Source organism: Mytilus galloprovincialis, chromosome 4, assembly GCF_965363235.1.
Source record: "Mytilus galloprovincialis chromosome 4, xbMytGall1.hap1.1, whole genome shotgun sequence".
NCBI lineage: Eukaryota > Metazoa > Mollusca > Bivalvia > Mytilida > Mytilidae > Mytilus > Mytilus galloprovincialis.
Genome location: NC_134841.1, coordinates 93,909,488 through 93,934,738, shown reverse-complemented (window position 1 = coordinate 93,934,738; position 25,251 = coordinate 93,909,488). Strand labels below are relative to the sequence as shown.

The 25,251-nt window shown below is 32.2% G+C and overlaps 1 protein-coding gene across 1 annotated transcript; it reads left to right on the top strand.

Moving 5' to 3' along the window:
• Positions 1–290: 290 nt before the first annotated feature.
• Positions 291–24,542, top strand: LOC143073425 (protein DPCD-like). The gene is made up of 6 exons (XM_076248967.1): positions 291–437; positions 4,921–5,001; positions 10,435–10,568; positions 19,699–19,832; positions 21,547–21,649; positions 24,140–24,542. The coding sequence occupies exons 1-6, from the start codon at positions 377–379 to the stop codon at positions 24,242–24,244; spliced, it is 618 nt and encodes a 205-aa protein (XP_076105082.1). The 5' UTR covers positions 291–376; the 3' UTR covers positions 24,245–24,542.
• The last annotated feature ends 709 nt before the right edge of the window (positions 24,543–25,251 follow it).

Below are 25,251 nucleotides of genomic sequence, written 5' to 3'. Positions count from 1 at the left end.
AATCATCTTGGTCTGTTTTTGATTACTTGAATATATTGATTAAAAACTTATTAATGATTATGTGATTACTTTGACACCATGCCCCCCACCCCCCATGGTGGGTCTCATTTAAGATCATTACATAAGAAAATATTAAAAAGCATAGGACCAAGCACAGAACCTTGTGAAACACCTATCATGTTAGTTGTTTTAAACCTCTTACAAACTGTTACCTGTTAGATGCGTAATTCTCAATCAGTTTTAGTGCAGAATAAGAATTGCATAGTTCAAAGACCATATAGACCTATATATACTTTGTCAAATATTTTTGTGTTTTTATTTTATCATTGTAGGTTATTTCCCTTGTTTTTAAGTCTTTTGTGTTACTATAAACAATATGGCGACCACATGGATCGAGAAACTTCGAAGTGCACAAAAAACTTGTCTCCTACAAGATGGTAAGCTCGGAAACTTGCAACATGGAAGAATATCATAGGACATACATTTTTCTTTTCCTATAACTTGTTACAATTAACATTAAGGAAATGACCAACTTTGATAATGCTTTTGTTTACCTGCAGTTGTGTTCAAATGTACATGTAAATTCAGTAAAAAAGATCTCCCATTGACTTTAATGCTAATCTATGTCCTGAATTAAATTTATAGCCTGATTTACCTTCAGAAATTAGAAAATTTCATATATCATTCATGAAAGTACAAATGTAGCCCTATCTTTTGCAAAAATAAAAATATAGGGTCATGCCACATATTTTTTTTGGGCATTCACATGGCCTTGTTTACAAACACTAGTTTGCACTTAATTCCTTCACTGACCCCCATTACTTTTCAACCCTGTAGTAAAAAATTTTAGTCCATTCAGCATTTATTTTTTATTTTTTCAACTCTAGAGTTTTGATTCGTGCATCAAAAAATATTTGTTACAAACATCATCTATCAATCAGAAGAGCACATGACTTCAGTTTTATACAGAAAGCTCTTCCCCAAATGGGCGGTCTCTGATGACATATATTTATTTACTGAATTTACCCCGTCTAGACTAGTTCAAATCATTATATGTCGTCTTGAAAGGGTATTACATATTTTTTTACGCCTTACTTTGACATCAAGGAGTCAAAGTAAAAAAATATAATAGCCTTTCAAGACCTCATAATTATTTGGACTATTTACATCATGCAACAGTTTTGGAAACCACAAAGTGGCTTGGAAGTCCATTTATATTTACAAATGTATGCCTGGTACAATGGCATCTATGTACACTCCCTATCGGGATTAATGTGTCACTAACGTCTATAAATTTATACGACAATTATTTTTACAAGGACAATCAGTCCCCACCCAACACAAAAGGAGTGCTGGGACACTGGGAAGTCTGTTATTATGATGGAGGAAGCCAAAGTACTCAGGGAGAACCGCTGGGCCACTCGAGGGAAACAGACAAACCAGAGAGATATCAGATGATTGATCTTCAGGTCAAAGTAGGGGACAACTAATTTTGACCTACAGATGCCCAAAGTACCTATTCTAGTTTAAACTCCGGTTTGGGTACCAGAGATGAAGAGTTTCTGTGTCATAGCAAACAACACGCAAAGATTCAAATTTTGATTGAATGACTGAAATGACATGGTTGACCTTTGGAAATATTTAGGAGGAATACTGGTAGAATATACATGTACACCTTATTGCTATTTGACAAGACAAGACAATATTTTATTTGTCTGCCATTACTTGACTTCACAAAGGTTCTCGTAAAATTTTGACATTTTTATACAAAATATCTTACACTACAAAATGTACATTTGTACAATGGAAAAGTGATAGTTGTATGACGTCAATTGTTCAAGCCTGGCAGATTCTTGGGTCAACAGGGACAGATTTCCAAATAGGGATAAGGTGAATTTGTCCCCCATTACTGGTATGGACTTCAAAAAGATTCACAAACATTTTTTGACTTCACAATAGAAATACAATAGAACTTGTCTATTGCCAAACTAGTTATTTAGTTCTTTTTTATTTTGATATGACCTCTATTTCTCCTATTATTCAAACAGAAAAAAGTACAAAATTTTTTGCTTCTTTCGACCCCCCTCAAGTCACTAATTCATTGCCCTTTTGCTTTCTATGTCAAATTCCTCAATTTCAAGCATGTACAGCTAAATAAAGGGACAATCATTGCATGTCAACAGTCACATTGAACCACTAAATAACAGATTCCTGACTTAGGACAGGTGCAAACAAATGCAGTAGGTTTAAACATTTTAACAGGCACAAACCTTCTTGCATGCACCCTAACCTGAAATAATACTTGTAGATTGTTTTGGTAATTTTTCAGTAATTTGGTGTGTAGGGTTTTTTAAGAATTGAATGCTCCATTATAAAATTTGCTCTTTCAAAGTAAAAAGACGCAGATATATAAAACATATGAGACGACTGGATGCAAAGCAACACTAAATAAATGCTCAGTAAGAATTAAAACGAATTAAAATAAAACATTTAATCTTGGCAAATTATTACAATTTCATATGAAAAAACATTAATAGACGTTAAAGTTAATTCAACCAATGTTCAACACCAAAACCCGAACGGCCAAACAGTAACCAAAGCACATTGATTGATGTTAAACAAAATTTTAAAGCTATTTAAGTTACAGGGCTCATCTAAAGCCATGTTTCACCTTATACACAAATAAGAATGAAGACAAAAATAATGAAAATACTGACTTGAATGGTCAGAAATAAAAAAATATCACTGACATGATTGGTCAGATATTTCTAACAAATACCAAATATAATAATACCGACATGAATGGTCAGATATCAAACAATACCACTGACATGAATGGTCAGATCTTTCTGACAAGATTGGCCAGAAAACAAAATGTTCCCTTAAGGATACATTGTATATACAATCACCCACTACTGTAAGACAATTGGACAAAAAAGGCACAGAATAAGATTGCTCCTTCTGTTTTACAGTGACAAGATGAGACTTAACGTCCTCTTGTTTAACAATCATAGACAATACTTGAACAAAAAGATTTGTCAACTTTAAATTACCAAAATAATTCAAATGTAACTTACAGATGGGTCAAGAAAGTTCACAAACTGGCATCCCAAACTTCAAAAAAGGTTTAAAAGTAGCTACAAACTAGACACCACGTTTAAAGCATAAACTTCTTAATCTAGAATTAATAGTGGTGACAAAATAACATGTATTCTGAAAATCAAGTAAACGAGGAATAATTGCTGACATAACTATTACAGTATGTGGCTTAACTAATTTCTTAATTGTAGAGATAAGCACATTATAGGCTATATCAAAATCAGCAACCTCATAGGTACCAACATTATTGGTTCTTACAGGCATCAGAATTATATCATAATTTACCTGAATTGTTCCACAATTAAGCAAATTGATCATGTCCCAAATATTTGCTCCAGGAAAGGCTTGCAAGTGACACCTTCTAATAGTTTTAACATACTTGGCTATGGAATCGCACACCAGAGTAGACCTAAAATCTATAAAGAGCAAATTTTATTATAAAACAAAGTTTTTAATTTGTTCCACTACATTGATTTTATCAGACAAAGAACTGACAATATATTTAGTATAGCAATTGCTTTTCCAATCATCCATCAATTGAATAGAACTAGGACTCCTAGTCTAGGAGAAACCCCTGCTTTCGATGCCAACGTTGCTCCACCTCTTTGGAAACTATGGGAAGAAAATAATTTTGGATTCAACCCAATTTTACAAAGTAATTCTCTCAGTTTATACTGAAACCAGTTATAAGTAATTGGTATGCATTAGTTTTCGGCTATTGACGGCAGAATGAAAAACTTAAAATTCTTAAATCTCAAGTATATAAAGGAACCAATCAAAATGCATTGTTATGTTATAAAATTCTTAACAAGTTGTATCATTAGCTGTATGTAAAGAACCAAAATAATTCAAACAATATAATGCTCTATTCCTTATATCTCCAGTCGCCAATTATATATTTTTTTTAAATTAATTTAAAATAGCACAATTATTATTTTATTTGAGTGTAAAAGAGTTGACCACTGTTGTAATACTGTGGAATGCATTTTCAGATTCCTTCCCATTCTCTTCCTGTTTACTAAAAACTTATTCTTTTACATAAAGGTCATACATGATACATGAAATGTATGTAGCATTTTCTCAGGAACTCCATTATAAGCCGTTTTGAAATTTTGAATCAACCATCATGTGATCATGATATTTCAGGACCATGTTATATCAACCCAAATTGACCCTCTTGCAATGTGTACATGTACCATTTATGGTCAACTTAAGAGCATATTATCTAATGAATAATCATGCAATCTTTATGACTTGATGTTACTCAGAAATTGCCTATAAAAGATTTTCTTCTCTTAATTTTGAACACAAATCATGAAAATTTAGAGTTATCTTTCTTTGTTTTTCATTATCCTATCATTTACAGTCTACAAATATTTTTCTGATTTGAGTATGATTTTTAATTTTTCCTTTTATCACTCATATTTTTGTAAAAAATGAACTATTTTTAGGGGCTTTGATTTTTTAAATGGTTGATTGTAAGCTTTATGACACCAAAAAAATGAATTCAGAAGGAAAGTGAAAAAAAATCAAAAAATATTTTACTTGCTTCTAAAGGTGAGTTTGTGTTCATGTGTTTCACTGTGACTTGATTTCTCATTCCAAGTAATAGAGGACTTTCCAGTTTATTTCTATATTCTCAATTTTAACATTGTATAAGACATGTACAGTCATCTATAGTAAGGTATATACATGTATATGTGTACATGTATATAGTTACACTACAAAGAATATTGGATGACGATTCATGACATAATCATCATATAAATGTAATTTCAGCATAATGATATCTCTGTATACATACTCTTATAACTATTGCAGGAAGAAAAAAGGTGCATTTTACATTTTCTGATGGTGGTGAGATGGCTGAGGAGTATGATGTCAGAACAGATGAATTATTAGGTACATGTATTGCAGGGAACATGAAACTTATTTCTTATTATTATACCCTGCTCTGACAGAGAGGTTCATGTATACTGAACATGATGATAATGATTTTTTTTTTATCCACATCCTGTTCCCAAGTGCTTGCGTTAATAGTCTTTTACAATAATTTTTCTTTTTTTGTCATGATTATGTCAAATTTTATACTGAACCATTTTGGGTTGTTAGGAATTTTTTCTATCATTTGGAGGTCAAAAGATGGCAAAATGATGAAGCCAATATCCCTATACATGCATGGGTGGGGTGTTAATGAGTTATTCGTTTTAAGTCATGGATCATTGAATTTGAATATTTTGAATTGTTTACATGTTAATGTATGTGTACCTGTATTACCATTTTAATTTCTACATTTGTATTATAAACTATCAAATAATTATATAAAGGCAAACATAACTCTGTGTCAATAGTTTATGAATGTTTGTTGTTGGCCATTGAAAAGAAAGATTTTTTTTATGAACCACAACATAAATCACAGACCTAATTGTTTTTTCTCATAGTAATTTGACTATCTAGATCTGTCTTCAATAAATGCCCCATAACTAAATAACAAAATATGACAATTAGAATTCATCTGAAAAATCTAAAAAATACTATAAAAGTCAAGTTGTTTTGAAACATAAATGCCCCACATCTTCTTTTATTTATAATATGAATCAACTAGAGCCATTTTACAAAGAGTTTTGCATATTTTTACTGTTTCTGGAGATTTATAGAAAAACACATGATCCTGTTATCACTTTTGTGTATCATACAATAATATGATTTGCATATCAGGAAATGCGTTGATATTATTGGTCGAGAGGACTTCCTGAAGTTGTTGTTGACTTATATTTTTTGATAGACGCCTTTGACCAAAATTCTTTTGTAAGCATGGTAAACAAGATTGTGGCGATAATGACACAATACGGATTGACGTTAAGAAAATTTATTTTCACTTTGCGTTTATCGTTTAATTGAAATATTTGTTTGAATGATTTAAAGAGTTTTTATATGACCGCAAAAATTGAAAATTTTTTGGTCTTAAATTGGTATCACGTTGGCGTCATCTTCGTCGTTGTCGTCGTCCAAAGACATTTGGTTTTCGCACTCTAACTTTTGGTCCTGTTTTCAAATTGGTCTACATTGAGGTCCAAAGGGTCCAAAATTAAACTTAGCTTGATTTTAACAAAAATTAGATCTTGGGGTTCTTTGATATGCTGAATGTACTTAGATATTTGATGATGGGCCCAGTTTTCAAGTTGGTCCAAATCGGGGTCCAAAATTATTATATTAAATTTTCAGTTGCACAATTTTGCGCAATAGCAAGAAATCTTCAATTGCACAGTATTGGGCAATAGCAAGAAATTTTTATGTCATTATTATGGGCCCAGTTTTCAAGTTGGTCCAAATCGGGGTCCAAAATTATTATATTAAATTTTCAGTTGCACAATTTTGCGCAATAGCAAGAAATCTTCAATTGCACAGTATTGGGCAATAGCAAGAAATTTTCAATTGAATAGTATTGCGCAATAGCAAAAAATCTTCAATTGCACAGTATTGTGCAATAGCAAGAAATCTTCAATTGCACAGTATTGTGCAATAGCAAGAAATATCTAATTGCACAATATTGCGCAATAGCAAGAAATTTTCAATTGCACAGTTTAGCACAATAGCAAGAAATATTCAATTGCACAGTATTGTCCCGTTTTCAAATTGGTCTACATTAAGGTCCAAAGGGTCAAAAATTAAACTTTGTTTGATTTCAACAAAATTGAATCTATGCATGGGGTTCTTCAATATGCTGAATCTAACCATGTATTTAGATTTTTATACGCCCAAAATTTTGACGGGACTTATTATGGTATACAAATGTCCGATGTCCGTCCGTCTGTCCGTCTGTCTGTCCATCTGTCTGTCCAGCGTAAACATGTCGCACCATAACTTGAGAACGACTTGTCCAAATTTTATGAAACTTTATATAGTTGTTTCTTATGATGGTCAAATGATCTGTATACTTTTTGGTGAAAATAAGATTAAAACTTTTTGAGTTACGGCACTTTGTAACTAAAACAGGGGTGTGTTTTTTTCACATGTCACACCGCATCTCAAAAACGATTCTTGATTATGGCTTAAAACTTTAAACACTTCTTAGTTATATTAATCTTAATATCTGTGTACTTTTTGGTGATGATTCAAAATTTCATTTTTGAGTTATTGAGTATTTTGTAAAAAAGAGGGAGGGGGTTTTTACATATGTCGTGCCATATCTCAAAAACCATTTATGATTATTGCTTAAAACTTTACACATGTCTTTGTTATATTAATCTAAAGATCTGTATACTTTCTGGTGATGATTCAAGATTTCATTTTTGAGTTATTGAGTATTTTGTAAAAATGGGGGAGGGGTTTTTTACATGTTGTGCCGTATCTCAAAAAAAATTTATGATTATTGCTTAAAACTTTACACAAGTCTTTGTTATATTAATCTAAAGATCTGTATACTTTTTGGTGATGATTCAAAACATTTTTTTTGAGTTATTGAGTATTTTGTAAAACAGGGGAGGGTTTTTTACATGTCACACCGTATCTCAAAAATAATTTATGATTATTGCTTTAACCTTTACACACTTCTTTGTTATATTAATCTAAAGATCTGTATCCTTTTTGGTGATGATTCAAAATTTTATGTTTGAGTTCTTGAGTATTTTGTATAACAGGGGAGGTTTGTTTTACATGTCACGACGTATCTCAAAAATAATTTATGATTATTGCTTAAAACTTTACACACTTCTTTGTTATATTAATCTTAAGATCTGTATACTTTTTGGTTTTGATTCAAAGTTTTATTTTAATGATATTTAGTTTAAAAAAAAAAAGCAGGGTGGAGGATTTCACATGTCCCGCCTTGTCTCAAAAACAATATATGGTTATTGCATAAAACTTCTACACAAGACGTCGGGCGTATCCCTACTGTAGACCTTGAATGTCAAAATTTCTAGCTATTCTAACTCTTAAACATAGTGATAGTACTCCAATTAGTAGTTTGTATGTATTTAACATGAAGGAAAAGATATTTTGAAAATTTTACTTTGCCATGGTATTTTGACCCCCTGCGGTATATATTGAACCCCTACTCTAGACCTTTAATTAAAAAAATTCTGGCAATTTTAACTCTTTTATGTAGTGATAATACACCAATATGTAGTTTGTATACATTAAACTTGCTGGAAAAGATATTTTGAAAATTTTACTTTGCCATGGTATTTTGACCCCCCTGCGGTATATTGAACCCCCCTTCTATAGACCTTGAATTTCAAAAATTCAAGCTATTCTAACCCCTTTATATATTAATAATACTGTAATAAGTTGTTTATATGTATTTAACATGCTGGAAAAGATATTTTGAAAATTTTTCTTTGCCATGGTATTTTTCCCCCCCTGTGGTATATTGAACCCCCTACTATAGAAAAGATATTTTGAAAATTTTACTTTGCCATGGTATTTTGACCCCCCTGCGGTATATTGAACCCCCCTTCTATAGACCTTGAATTTCAAAAATTCAAGCTATTCTAACCCCTTAACATATTAATAATACTGTAATAAGTTGTTTATATGTATTTAACATGCTGGAAAAGATATTTTGAAAATTTTACTTTGCCATGGTATTTTGACCCCCCTGTGGTATATTGAACCCCCTACTATAGACCTTGAATTTCAAAAATTAAAGCTATTCTAACTCCTTAACATAGTAATTATACTCAAATAAGTAGTTTGTATGTATTTAACATGATGAAAAAGATATTTTGAAAATTTTACTTAGCCATGGTATTTTGACCCCCCTGCGGTATATTGAACCCCCTACTATAGATGCTATAGACCTTGAATTTCAAAAATGCAAGCTATTCTAACACGTTTACATAGAAATAATACTCTAATAAGTAGTTTGTATGTATTTAACATGAAGGAAAAGATATTTTGAAAACTTTACTTTGCCATGGTATTTTGACCCCCCTGCGGTATATTGAACCCCTACTATAGACCTTGAATTTCAAAAATTAAAGCTATTCTAACTCCTTAACATAGTAATTATACTCTAATAAGTAGTTTGTATGTATTTAACATGATGAAAAAGATGTTTTGAAAATTTTACTTTACCATGGTATTTTGACCCCCCTGCGGTATATTGAACCCCCTACTATAGACCTTGAATTTCAAAAATTAAAGCTATTCTAACTCCTTAACATAGTAATTACACTCTAATAAGTAGTTTGTATGTATTTAACATGATGAAAAAGATATTTTGAAAATTTTACTTTGCCATGGTATTTTGACCCCCCTGCGGTATATTGAACCCCCTACTATAGACCTTGAATTTCAAAAATGCAAGCTATTCTAACACCTTTACATAGAAATAATACTGTAATAAGTTGTTTATATGTATTTAACATGCTGGAAAAGATATTTTGAAAATTTTACTTTGCCATGGTATTTTGACCCCCCAGCGGTATATTGAACCTCCTACTAAAAACCTCAAATGAAAAAAAATAATAGCCAACTAATTGAAAATAAGATTATCTGCAATACTATTTATCTAAAACAGGGGGTTCAATATACCGCATGGGGGTTCAAAATACCATATTTAAAAAATGACCCTGGGGTCAAAATACCATGCGGTATAATGACCGCAGGGTCATTTTACCGCATGGTAATTTGACCCTGGGTTCACTTTTTAGGGGGTTCAAAATACCATATGACACTGGTTATCAAATTGGTCCACATTGAGGTCTAAAGGGTATAAAATTGACATTATTTGATTTCATCAAAAATTGAATTCTTGGGGTTCTATGATATGCTAAATCTAACCATGTATTTAGATTCTGGATATAGGATAATAATACAAAATGTAGGTAAATGTCCAATTTATAATTTTTAAGTTTTTAAGTTTAAGTTCTTAGACCACATTCATTCTGTGTCAGAAACCTACGTTGTATCAACTATTTAATCACAATCCAAATTCAGAGCTGTATCAAGCTTAAATATTGTGTCCATACTTGCCCCAACTGTTCAGGGTTCGACCTCTACGTTATATACAGCTGCGCCCTGTGCCTAACCAATGACACAAAAATACAATTGACACATGATAGAGATTAAGAGTATGTAAAAATAAATTCCTTATCTCCAATTTTAAAGAATTATAAGGATAAAATGCCTTTTTGAAGGAATTCATTGGTGTATAAACTGTACCAAATCACTCACAAACATATCATAAAAGTCCTTTGGACTTATTTGTTTTTGAGTGAATTGGTTTAGTTTTTACACCAATAAATTCCTTGAAAAAGGCATTTAATCCTATAATAGAATTCTATAAATTCTTAGAAATAAGCCTGAATAAAACTTTTCTTTCAATAACAGTTAGAAAATGGAGAAAGAAGCTGAACAACAGTTTTGCCACTAAACAGACCTCTGAACAATGGGAGTATGAAATAGGTGAACAGTTAGCTCCAAGGAATCTAGAATCTGCTGGCCTCATTGAAAGTCTCTCTAATGTAAGTAGGTTGAGCTGTTGAATTTCTTAAATCTGTTGGACTCTAAGATAATTCATTTAAAGGTGAGAGGATAAAGCTGATTTAAGAAATCTATCTGCTGGTATTATTAATACTTTTATTAATTAATACCTGTCATGAATTACTTGATTAAAAAAACTAAGTGATGAAAACTAAAAAGAAAAAAAAATTGCAACAACAATACTGGCAGATCATAGAACTCTTTAAAACCTGTCATGATGGAAATTCTGCTGCTTGAAAAAAGTTAAAGATTCCATAAATAATATACAAATTTTAACAAGAATAAGAAAATAATATTAGGTAGTGCAATATATGTTCAATTTCAAAAGATAAACAGATTTTTTTTTATGAAATAAATTCACCTAGTTAAAATTTGTATATCCTTTATGGAATCTTTAACTGTTTTTATACGACCGCAAAATTTGAAAAATTTTTCGTCGTATATTGCTATCACGTTGGCGTCGTCGTCTGCGTCATCGTCGTCGTCGTCGTCCGAATACTTTTAGTTTTCGCACTCTAACTTTAGTAAAAGTGAATGGAAATCTATGAAATTTTAACACAAGGTTTATGACCACAAAAGGAAGGTTGGTATTGATTTTGGGAGTTTTGGTCCCAACATTTTAGGAATTAGGGGCCAAAAAGGGCCCAAATAAGCATTTTCTTGGTTTTCGCACTATAACTTTAGTTTAAGTTAATAGAAATCTATGAAATTTTGACACAAGGTTTATGACCACAAAAGAACGGTTGGGATTGATTTTGGGAGTTTTGGTTTCAACAGTTTAGGAATTAGGGGCCAAAAAAGGGCCCAAATAAGCATTATTCTTGGTTTTCGCACAATAACTTTAGTTTAAGTAAATAGAAATCAATGAAATTTAAACACAATGTTAATGACTACAAAAGGAAGGTTGGTATTGATTTTGGGAGTTTAGGTCATGACTGTGTATGTAGATTCTTAACTTTTGGTCCCGTTTTCAAATTGGTCTACATTAAGGTCCAAAGGGTCCAAAATTAAACTTAGTTAGATTTTGAAAAAAAAATGAATCAGTTAGGTTCTTTGATATGCTGAATCTAAAAATGTACTTAGATTCTTGATTATTGGCCCAGTTTTCAAGTTGGTCCAAATCGGGGTCCAAAATTAAACTTTGTTTGATTTCATCAAAAATTGAATAAATGGGGTTCTTTGATATACCAAATCTAACTGTGTATGTAGATTCTTCATTTTTGGTCCTGTTTTCAAATTGGTCTACACTAAAGTCCAAAGGGTCCAAAATTAAACTTAGTCTGATTTTAACAAAAATTGAAATCTTGGGGTTCTTTGATATGCTGAATCCAAAAATGTACTTAGATTTTTTATTATGGGCCCAGTTTTCAAGTTGGTCCAAATCAGGATCTAAAATTATTATATTAAGTATTGTGCAATAGCAAGTCTTTTCAATTGCACAGTATTGCGCAATGGCAAGAAATATCTTATTGCACAATATTGTGAAATAGCAAATTTTTTTTTAATTAGAGTTATCTTTCTTTGTCCAGAATTAGTAAGCAAGAAATATCTAATTGCAAAATATTGTGCAATAGCAAGATTTTTTTTTTATTGGAGTTATCTTTCTTTGTCCAGAATCAACTTAAATCTTTGTTATATACAATATACAATGTATATTCACTTTTTACTACCAACTGATAAATTAAAATAATCTTTACCATTCAGTGATAACAAGCAGTTTTTTTACATCTTACAGAGATGCAAACAGTTTTTTTTTCCTGTCAGACATTGGGGCCTTCAGGGTACCAAGTTTTGCCAGACCCATCACATTTCTGCCAGACCTATATTTTCACTCAAAATTATCTATTTTTGTAATATTATGAAAAAAAAAAACAGCCCCCCCCTTTTTTCCATTTTACCATCCCTTTAGTAGATGTAGAGTATAAAAAGTATTATCAGTTTCACCTGAAGAATTTTTTTATTTTTCATGAATAAATGTTAGCAGTTAATAAAAATGAAATTATTACTGTTTATAAATAACAATGAAATGTAACTGTTTTCTGTTAAGGGGTTTCCCGAATTTTCCCGCCAAAAAGCACATGGCTTTCAACAATTGTAAACAAAGCATTCAATTTGTGATCATGGATTACAGCTTTAATTAATTGAATTTGGATATAGATATTCAACTTAAGGTACAGTCAGGCAATGTTTTTAATTTTTTTATGGATTAAAACTAATTTGAAAGAAAAGTTTAAAAAATAAAACAATTTTTGACATCAAAACAACAGACGATCTGAAATATATTATGAATATTCAGTGACCTATATATTTTTGGAACTCTGCTAGGGGTCAAAGTTACATCATTTTTCAAGCCAATGGTGTGTATTCTCTGTTACAACTAATCAACTGCGTTTGATATAAATATTTCAATAAATTGAGATGTCAAAACTTACCATTTCAAAACAGAAATTTATACTGCAAAAGGTTTATTTTTTTATTTTTTAAGGAGGGATATTTGGAAGTTGTGTCAGGCTATAATATTTATCATTAAAACAGTTTGAACTCCCGATTTCTATTATGTAATCGAAGCCTTGCATGTTGTTCTATCTAATCACGCAACATGGTTGTAAAATCACAATTTTATAAACAAAATACTCTGCTGGGACCGACAGGGAAATCAGTTTTGGCTGACCCAGGCAGACTAAAATATTGCCGGCCATCAGGTCCTGCAGAGCAACTAGTTTTGCCGGACCTGCATAAATTCTGCCCCTTAGGTCCGACAGGTCCGACGATTAGTTGCATCTCTGATCTTAATATTTTATGATGTATTTAAATGAGTAGTTATTGTTGCAAACTCCATTAGAAATTTTAATTGAGATTAGTTTTGGAATAAGGGAAAGGGGGATGTGATTAAAAAAATTGGGTTCAATTTTTCTCATTTGAAATTTCATAAATAAAAAAGAAAATTTCTTCAAACATTTTTTTGAGAGGATTAATATTCAACAGCATAGTGAATTGCTCTAAGAGAAAACAAAAATTTTAAGTTCATTAGAACACATTCATTCTGTGTCAGAAACCTATGCTGTGTCAACTATTTAATCACAATCCAAATTTAGAGCTGAATCCAGCTTGAATGTTGTGTCCATACTTGCCCCAACCGTTCAGGGTTCAACCTCTGCGGTCGTATAAAGCTACGCCCTGCGGAGCATCTGGTTTCTTCTTCAAATATATGTCTGTTCAAAGTGTGCAACCTGTAACTCAGTGTGTGGTAGGCTGCTGTCTGTCATATTTTACTTTTTCAAATTTTGTTAAAATCAGGTCGTCTGCTTTTGAATTATTTTACATTTTGTAATGTTTTGGTCTTTTATAGCTTAAGGTGCATTCACACGATACGATTTTCCGTTCGATTTTCCATTCGACTTGACACCGTCGCACAGGTAAATCGTACAGCGTTCTGTTCACACGATACGATTTTCCATTCGATTTTAATCAGATTTGAACAAGTGCTTTTTTATAGTTTTAAACGCACCAACTTCCGAAATTATCTTTATACGCAAGTATTATTAAAGTTTAAACAAATATTATTGAGTTATTTATTGAATGGTGATTTGATAATGAATTTCCAAGGACTATAATAATATTCCTAAATTCTCCAAAATATTTGTTTCGTCTAGCCAGTTTTTTTTTATGTATACGTATACCTGTAGCTTTTACTACTTTATCAGATATTTTATATTTCTTAAATATTATTATCTTTAATACATATTGCACTACCCTTAATTGAGACTATCATAGTGATCGTACTGGCCGTAATAAATGTTTCTTCGCAAACCTGTAATTTCCGTTACGACTAATAAGAGATAAAAGACCCAAGCTTGGCGAAATATTTAGCACAATAAAGAGTGTAGTATGAGTTATAAGGTTCCCTTGAATAATTTTTGTTTATATATCAATTATGGTCATTTTTAAAATACTCAAAATTATATGATTATCAGTCTTGAAACATGGTGAAAAATGCAGAAATTTGTTCAGCATGTAATCTCTGTTTTCTAAATAAACACAGTTTTGAAAAAAGATTCTTCACCCAACATATTGATATCGGTGTAAAATTTAATTCTAACACAACTTCTCTCTTCAGATACACGTATTATGTTTTATAAAAGACGGAATACTCGAAATGTAATATCCGTGGAATGTAATATCCGTTGAAGTGTTGGTGAAGAGTGCTTTCTTTCACGTCCGCACTTCTATCAAGTATGGCATGCCAAAATAACATTTAAAAATTTATTGCGGATCATGGCGAATATATAAATAACAACAATAACATACATTGTAATTCAGACGACATATAGAGACACCTTGTGACACTCTTAATTTTTCGATTATATCAGTGTAACAGAGTTGATTTTCTTCTCAGATCTAGAAAAAAAGTAACGGATATTTTTACATCAATATTAATGCTAGTAGAAAATTTTAACCCGATTTCAATATTCAAAATATGAAACTTGTATTTAAAATATAGATTATAAAGAGAACTCGATACGATTAAAGAATGGAACTCTAAAACAGATAACAGTTGCTTCGTGGGTCTTAATTTATTACTACATGTACGTCTTTGTTTAATAGGCACATGTTTTTGTGTAATTCACGTCTTTTTTGGTAGAGTTAAGCCATATATTTAACTAATATTCTATAATGCGTCTTTTCGTGTTGTAATGTCATACATATACGTACTACTGTTTAGGTAAGGGCGAAGGTTGGCGCCTTTTAAAACATTCATACCTGCTATATTATCATGATGCATCTGTCCCAAGGACTGTTGTTAAATGGATGTCGTTTGTGAGTTTCATAGATGTTTTTATATGACCGCAAAAATATTTTTTGTGTCGTATATTGGTATCACGTCGTCGACATCGTCGTCGTCGGCGTCTTCGTCTGCGTCGTCCGAAGATGGATGGTTTCCGGATAATAACTTTAATTTAAGTTAATAGAAATCGATAAAATTTTAACACCAGGTTAATTACCACTAAAAGAAGGTTTGGATTGAGTTTGGGGGTTTTGTGAATAAGGGACAAAAAAGAGGCACAAATAAGCATTTTTCTTTGTTTTCGCACAATAACTTCAGTATAAGTAAATGGAAATCTATGAAATTTAAACGCAAGTTTAATGACCACAAAGGGAAGGTTGGGATTGATTCTGGGAGTTTTGGTCCCAACAGTTTAGGAATTAGGGGCCAAAGGGTCCAAAATTAAACTATGTTTGATTTCATCAAAAGTTGAATTATTGGGTTATCTAATATGCTGAATCTAATCGTGTATTAAGATTCTAAATTTTTGGTCCCGTTTTGAAATAGGTCTACATTAAGGTCCAAAGGGTCCAAAATCAAACTTAGTTTGATTTTAACAAAAATTGAATTCTTGGGGTTCTTTGATATCCTGAATCTAAACATGTACTTATATTTTCGATTACGGGCCCAGTTTTCAAGTTGGTCCAAAGCGGGGTCCAAAATTAAACTTGAAAGTAATTGAATATATGGGGTTCTTTGATATGCTGAATTTAACCATGTATTAATGTTTTTGGTGTTTGGGCCCTTTGTCAAATTGGTCAACATTGAGTTCTAAAGGATCCAAAATTGAACTTTATTTAATTTCATCATAAACGAATTCTTTGAGTTATTTGATATGCTAAATCCAACCATGTATTTAGATTTTGGATATTGAACCATAATAAGAAAATGTCCAGTTTTTTTTTAGTTTTTAGACCACATTCATTCTGTGTCAGAAACCTATTGTGTGTCAACTATTTAATCACAATCCAAATTCAGAGCTGTATCAAGCTTGAATGTTGTGTCCATACTTGCCACACTGTTCAGGGTTCGATCTCTGCGGTCGTATAAAGCTGCGCCCTGCGGAGCATCTGGTTTGTTTCCCGTTTTGTAAATAGATTAGACCGTTGGTTTTACTGTTTGAAAATGTGTACACTGGTCATTTTGGGACCCTTTATATTTTGCTGTTTTGGGTCAGCTAATCAAAAGAAAACTCCGTGTTGAAGGTCGTACTTGGACCTATAATTGTTAGCTTAAATTCGCTGAGACTTGGATGCGGAGTTCTCTCAATGGCACTTATACCACATATTCTTATTCATAATTTTTCTCAAGTATTTATAATTATTTGTTATTTTTTTTTTTTTTAAACTTATTTCGAAATATATTAATTGGAAAATAAAGAACTTTATTCATGTGCGAACTAAAGTTGGGTTTAGGGGTGGCATAAATGTAGGAAAATAATACCTTTTTATAAAATAATGCTAAAGGTCTTCGAAACTTTGATATAGTCCAGCTTGTGCAATACCATAAATTGGAAAATTTAGAATAAATAAATGGATTTGAGACTTTTCATTCCCTTAAAACAATATTCAAGGTCGCTACACGTCATAACATTATCGGACAAGGAATAGCTAGCATGATTTGATTTCCTTTCAAATGTCCATTCGAATTTTCAGTATTAATATGATCCTATAAGCTATACTCCAAGTTCATACATTCCCAGATCTAATTGAATCTTAACTCGAAATTCAGAAGTTTATAATTTTTTAGATGACACGACTATTTTAAGAGCTAAGAAAGTTTGACCTATTTTTATGATTTGGATTATCGTCAATGGTTTCTGAGATACAACAGGGGTTGATTCCTGATTGTGGAAAAAATGGTTGATTAAATAGGGAATCACTGAAGCATAACTGGAGCCCCTCTTAGGCAGTCAATGGGCCCCCTTTTATGAAAATTTCTGGATCCGCCACTGGAAGTGGTATAGATTTTATTTTTCATTGGATTAAGATAGATTATTTTCCATTGTGTTATTCATTTTGATTCCTTTCGATAAAGTCAATGAGTTTAAAGGGTAAAAAACTACTGAAAATCACACTTAGCCACACTTTTCTTAATGGTATTTAATATTCTTATTTTCAAACCGTAAAAATTAAATGCATTAACCGTATCCAAATCCTTACTGTGTCCCCACTTTTTGTTTCAACACTTTCTAAATTGTACTGCAATTTCGCGGGCATCATCTAGTGTATGCTTATATCAAAGAAAATACATCGGCTAGCGACGTTCTATCAATGTATTCTATAATCTTTATATTTGGAGAAATGGAAAAAAAAACATCTGATATTCAATTTTTAATAACTGGATTTAAGTATGGCCGTTGCAATTTGGGTACTCCTCATTACGGAATCCTGGATCGTTTGGAGGTCTGTTCAGACCAATTTTTCTTTGATTCAATATGGATTCAAAATCAAAGTTTTATTTATTGTCGATACATAGTTAACAAAGTAACACAAGCTCTAGTGAGCTTTTAAAATCGTCATTTTTTTCAAAATTCAAAATTAAATTGGTGTTAACAATAATACCTCTACAAAATAAACACAGAAAGGAAACTTTTGTCGAAATAATAAAAAAACGTAGGTGAATTTTTTTTTCAAAATAGGTGCAATTTATACTATTGTAACTATGTATATTGTTTTGGTGAATTATTTGTAAAAAAAAATAATGATAATACATTGTATTAATCAATTCATTATGAGCTCTTTTATTTGGGAATAAAACATCCTCTTTTAAACGCTTTGTCGATTACCACTGTGCCTGAAGTGAAATATTTATAAATAGATATCAGAACGCGGACGTGATAGAAAGCCTTATATAGAAAATTGTCTAGTCCTGTCTAGTCTAGAAGAAAGCCGGGAAGGAAATAAGTTGAGTTAAAAGTGAATTAATACTTAAGATTTGCATCATATACGGCTTGCACATTCAATGCACGGAACTGCTAACGACAAACAGATGCTGGCATCTCGTCATCCTTTGAAGATATGTTGATAGTGGGTCTTCCCATGGATAGAAACGCTGCGCCTGTGTATGAAACACTTCCTTAATCTTCCTTATTTTTTTTGTAATTCTTGAACAGGCAAATTCATCGCCCCTCCTCCTGACTTCGGAAGTGCTAAGGGATGTATTGCATTTACAAGCACTTGACGCCCTATTAACGCCATATGTAAGTCCGCCAGTTCTTATCATTTATAGGAACCACATCCCCTTTTCGTAACTTGGTCTAACCATAGTCCCCCAGCCAAGTACAAGATGATATAGCAGTAGTAAGTTCTGCCAGGAATTACCTATTATTCACGATCATTAATATACGACGGCTTTGTGAAACGGCTGTAAAACCTAAGATTTATTAACGATGGTTGTCACTATTAATCTAATGACACGTAGACTTCCGAAGGCTTTGTAAAACGGTGGCCAGGTTTATGAACAAAAGATGACTATGTTTCCTTTACGAATTAAAAACGTTTAAAATGATGCGAAAATCGGAATATTGTCGATTAAATTTATAAACTTGATTTTTTCAATCGACTGATAAATTAAGTCGATTTGGCGTTCACACGGTCCGATTCCAGTCAAAACGTCGAATGGAAATAGCGTACATTTCGATTTCAAAACGACGTTTCGACTTGACATTCGACTTCAGATTTTAGTGTTCACACGATACGATTTTAGTCGAAAGCAGGTGCACAGGTAAAAATCGAATGAAAATCGAATGGAAAATCGTATCGTGTGAATGGACCTTTACTAATATGGTATGTGTTTTGCTCATTGTTGAAAGCTGCACAGTGACCAATAGTCACTTACATATACTCAAGTGGTCTCTACTTGAATAGGTTTATCTTTTGCAATCATACCACATCCCCTTATTTTCAATGACTATGATTAATGTTATTTTTAAGCGTCTTGCACAGCAGAGTGGGCCTTGAGTGTTATACTTGGCCATCTGTGTCTATATTTACATATGCATTTTAAAGTTGGTTTCCTTTCTCTAAATTTATTTTGCTTCATTGGGTCAACTAAATTGAAATGTTATGAAACTTATACACAATGCTTATCTCCACAAAACTCCGATAAAATTTGACTTTGTCACTTTTCTTAAGTTATGTCCTTTTATTATGTTATATGCAAGCAAGGGCATTATCTGTGTCTCCATTTATATGATTTTAAATGATAAATTAACTGATTGGATAATGGTTAATGGTACCTGAACTTAAAGCTGGTTTTTTTTTAACACATTTTGTTTTTTACAGCCAATATTTGTGAGAAAAGATAGTAGTACAGCATTTATAGGCAGAGTGAGAAACCTACCCTTTCCTATTGAGACTTACATGGTAACTGTTGATGAAGATAAGAAAAATATTGTGATTAGAACAACTAATAAAAAGTAAGTTGGTACAGTCTTATTGGCTACCTTGACCTGCAGGTCAAACCTGAAAAACAACATTACTGTCTTAGTATTTATTCCAGATGTGTACCCCTAGTATGCTCCTTTTTTCTACCAGGTGTGATCTGAGCCGGATCACCCCTACCAGATCACCCCAGCTTGAGTTTCTTTGTTTTGCATGCTTTCCTTTGTTCTGTAACATTTTGGCGGGAATGTCAAATCCACTATAAAACTTATAATTAATTATACAGAAAAGACTTTCTTTCTATCAAAATTTACATAGAAAAAATCCGGTGTCTATGCTGTGATTTGAACCGAAGACCTTTAGCATATAAACTCCAGACACATACCACTACACCAGGACGACTGGATACCAACTATCAGTAATTTAACATACTTAAAGGAAGCAAGATTTTTTTTTATAAGTGGGGCGAGTTGGCAAACTTCTATTCAGTGGGGTTTAAACCCTTTTTGTAAATGAGTGAGTAAATGTCAGACTGATTGTTCACTTTACACTTTGTAAAAGTGGGGCGAGTCTAACAAGAGTGGGGTGATCTAGTGTGGGCCGATTGGATTGGATTGTGGGGCCAGTTTACATGATTTCATATGTAATCATTGAATTTTGGGGTCATAAAGGGTATACATTAAATAGTAATATATAAAGTATATTATAATGGTTGTGTGGCGTTCTATACTATATTTAATGAATTGTATATTGTTTTTGGTCTAATCTGATACAGCTAGGATGTAAAATAGTTATTCCACTTGGACATGGTGTGTCAATGTTAGATCACCCTCTTGCCTCCGGCCTTCAGGGTGATCTTACTGACTTCCTTGTGGGATAACTATTACTTATAGTTTAAATTTGTACATTTGTACCAATATCAATAGGTCAAGGTTGAATTCTTATCATTGTTTAAGTATTATATTCTAAATTCATACCCATATGTTTAGGTTGCGAGTGAAGCTTTTATTGCTGTCCAAGTACCCATTGTCCAAATGTGTTCTCCTACCTATTTGTCAAGTGTAAACTTTTATTGCTATTGTACATGTAGTTTCCATAGTCCAGATATGCAATCCTACCAATAGTTTCAGTCAGAAACCTTGCAAAAGAATCTGTATATTACTGTCCAAGTATTAAGTCCAAATATTTTGCCATATCTTTAGGTCCAATCACCATATGTGATCTATGTCATATGATGTATTCATAAATATATAGGCCCTTCTACAGTTGAACAAAAAAACACATTTTGACAGTTTGCCTTGCTCAAATGTTATGAAACTTAACTTATACACAATACTTGTAGCAATAAAACTCAGATCCAGTGCAGATTTGAGTATCATCTCTTCTACCTTTCATCAGTAATGCCCCTTTATAACTTTATATGATATGCAATTGCAAGTGGGGGCATCATTTTTATCCCAAGGACACATTCCCCATTTATTTTTTTACTTTTTTTGCAAGTAACTACATTGTATCAGAAATGTTGTGCATGCATTGTAACAGTGGTAACTATCAAAATCACAGGTGAGTATTACAAGATTCTAAAAGCTTCTAGTCAGATCTTGTCATAAATTAAAAAGAGAGAAATTATAAAGAAAAATATAAAAGATTTTTTTTGTCTGTTGATATGAACTAGTTATATATATTTAATTTGACTTCAGACTATCTGTTAAATCTGATTAACTTGAATGTGCTTATTTTTTTGTGTAGATATTACAAAAAGTTTGACATTCCTGATATGCTGAGGGCACAGATACCTTTGGACCAGAACAGTTTATCAGTAGCTCATGCAAACAATACACTAATTGTCTCAGTAAGTAACACATTGTATATTATTGTGTACATTTAATGAACACACTTGCATATAATACACTGATTGTGTCAGTAAGTAACACATTGTATATTATTGTGTACATTTAATGAAGACACTTGCAAATAATACACTGATTGTATCAGTAAGTAACACATTGTATATTATTGTGTACATTTGAAGAACACACATATGTTATATTATTATCTTGTACTCCAGGAGTAGAGGCCTAACTGCAGTCATCTTGATTGTCCTTCTGGTATTGCATTCACCTGTCCAATCATATATAAATGGTCAAACAAATTGTATTCATCACAATTTTCTTAATTTCAGGGATCAAGTGGAGTAACTATAAATAAACTGAATGTTTTGTAGAAAAATTTCCTTGATGCTAAATTAAGTTTTGAAGCATAGGATTGCATTTGTTCAGACATAATGAGAAGATAATGAGTCATAGTTCTAGAAGTACATTGCAATGTGTGACAAAAACATGCTTCAACAAATAGGATTGCAACCAAATTTTGATAGGCAGTTGCTATTTGTCCGGCTAGCCGGATGAATAGTGCCAGGACTATTTGTCCGGCCAATACAATGCTCATGTCACTATAATATTTGTGTGTGCGCGTAATATTATCTTCAGCAGCACCAGGGGGTAGCACATGTTTGTAATCTTTAGTGTTAGGGCCTAATCTTGTTACTGGTGATTGAAATTGTTGTTTTCTTTATACTAGTATATAGTCCAATGTGGATAACGAATAATTAGAAAAAAATCATATATATCCCTTATTTTTTATACATGTTATATAAGAAGAGAGAAGAAATTACTTGTAAAACAAACTTTGGTAGTGATTGACTCGTGCATTTTAAGTTAACGTAAAGGATTTTGTCTGGCTGAAAAAGGTACAAAATTTTGTCTGGCTGAAAAAGGTACAGAATTATTGTGTCTGTAGCTGTCAAAGAGAATTATCGACCCCTTGACATAAAGTTATCCATATTTTGAGTGAAAGGTGAGAGATTTTTCTATAATGCCCCACCCCCCCCCCCCCCCGCCCCCCTCCCCCCTTGTGTTCCATTGTCAAATTCCGAAAACTGCAAAAGTATTGATATCTCCGAAGTCAGCCATGATCTTAAAATTGAAAATAGTGATACGACTTCACATGCCCCCTTGGTGCTACTGAAGATATTATTACATGACTTCTGAACGCACATTACATGACATGCACATTACGATGGCCGGACAAATAGCCCATACACTATTCGTCTGGCTAGCTGGACAAATAGCCACTCCGATTTTGATATGTAGTAGAAATATCCCTTTCCATTTCAATGTCATTATATTTAAGGGCAAGGTCAAAATTACTAGATAAAGAACAAAATTTTTGAGTACAAGAGTTGTTTCAGGATGCTGATGTACACCTTATCGCTATTTGTCCGCCATTACTGAAAATCACACAGGTTCCCGTAAAATTTTGACGTCATAAAACAAAATATGTGACGCCACAATGGAAAAGTGATTGTTGTATGCGTCAAAAGTTCAAGCGGCCGGGTCAGCCGGGATTAGCGATAAGGTGTATTACAAGTTTATTTGAACATTGGCACATATGATAAGACGGAAAATTATCACATTCAATAATAGGAAAAAATCATAACAGAAAATAATTTATACCTCACAGTAAACAAATATGAAACTATGCCAACCTGGACTGTAAAATTTTTGCTCCTGAAATGCGGTTGGTATGAGGATGAAAGTATTGAATTCGATCTCACTAACTCTTAAATTATGAAAATAGACAAATTGTTGTGTGATTACCAATGAGACAACTTTCCATAGACCAGAGAGTGAACAGCATCAAAACCAGGCGCAAATACAGCCATTTTAAAAGGCATTGGGTTGTTCCAACCCTCAAAACCCAACCCTTGAATGGTCACGGAGTTATAAAACACTATAAATGTGCAAAACTTTTACTGTATGGTAGATTATGAAATGCACTAGTACTGTTCTCACAATTCAAGAGAACACTGTATAGGAGATTATGAAATGCACTAGTACTGTTCTCACAATTCAAGAGAACACTGTATAGGAGATTATGAAATGCACTAGTACTGTTCTCACAATTCAAGAGAACAAACAAATATAAGACAAAACAACCAATGACAAAGATGCCTTGCTTGTTATAGACACAGAAAACCAAATTTGGCTTGTTTGATTCATTTATTCATTTTGAAATGGAGTTATTGTTTGGTCTCCAACTGTATAAGATGGTTTAAAATTTTCAAATCAAAATTTACCTACCATATGTTTTTTTCCAGTTCAATATGATGTCTTGTCAGCAAATGTCCTTGTAAAATTTAAATTTTGTAATGTTCTATCTTGAAAAATTATGATATCTTGATCGCTTGATGATTCATCTTGAACATATTGAAACAAATGTTCTTTCATGTCTTATTTATACAATTTTCAACAATCTAACCTCACTGTTTATTGTTTCACAGTACAAGAAACCTAAAGCCATAATTGATATGGAGAAACAAATTCAGACAGAAATTAAGAAAATGAAAGCTGCAAAAGATGGAGATGTTGATTGTACACCCAGCTGATAGAAGTAATATGATGTCTGATAAAAACAATTGGCAATATTCATCAGGATTACTGGGAAATTGGAGCAACAACTATATTACCAAAATCAGGATCAAGAAGATCAGTTATATCAGGACACGATGATATAAAAAACAATGTTGTTTTTATTTTCAATAACTGTTTCAAAGTATAATCAAATCTGTCTAATTTGATTCTGAATCTATTTTGCAAAAAAAAACATTTGTTGATGCAATTATACATTATTGATTTTAATCATGAGCTCGGAAGGTATTATTTATTAAAAAAAATAATCACTGATTTGTGTTGATGTGTTGAACCATCATGGCTAACATGATTAGTTATCCAGTCTGATTGTACTGCCAATTAATATTCTTCTCTTCATGATAAAAAACTACAAGCTTAATACATTCAAGGATTACAATAAACGTGATATATAGAGACTCACTGTGTTGAAGATCCATTGGTGGCCTTTGGCTGTTTTCTGTCCATTAGTCAGGCTGTTGCAGTCCTGTTCTTGTCATCGCAACTCCTCTGAAACCAGACAACTGAATTTCATGAAACTGTAGATAATAAGGACATACTATGTAGATGTGCATATTGACATGAAATTATGATTACAATCTTTTCTTAGAGTTATGTCCTTTCGAACTTATTTGTCCCAATATACTACGGCAACAGAATTCCATGAAACTTTTTAGATAATAAGGACATACTATGTAGATGTGCATATCAACAGGAAATTATGATTCAAGGTTTTTTTCTTACATATATTTTTTCTTTAAGACTTGTTATTTCATGTCTTGACAAAGACCACCCAGACTGCAAAAAGCAATTAATTTTGTTGATCATATAATTATCTTGCACAGATGTATATTGTCAACATATTTTGAATCCTTGCAAAACAACTGCAATAAAAGGTCACATGATAAGCGATTGTCTTGTATATTGTAAACCTGATCCTAATTTCACTCTCATTACAATACAACTTATATGAGTAAAATGTTAA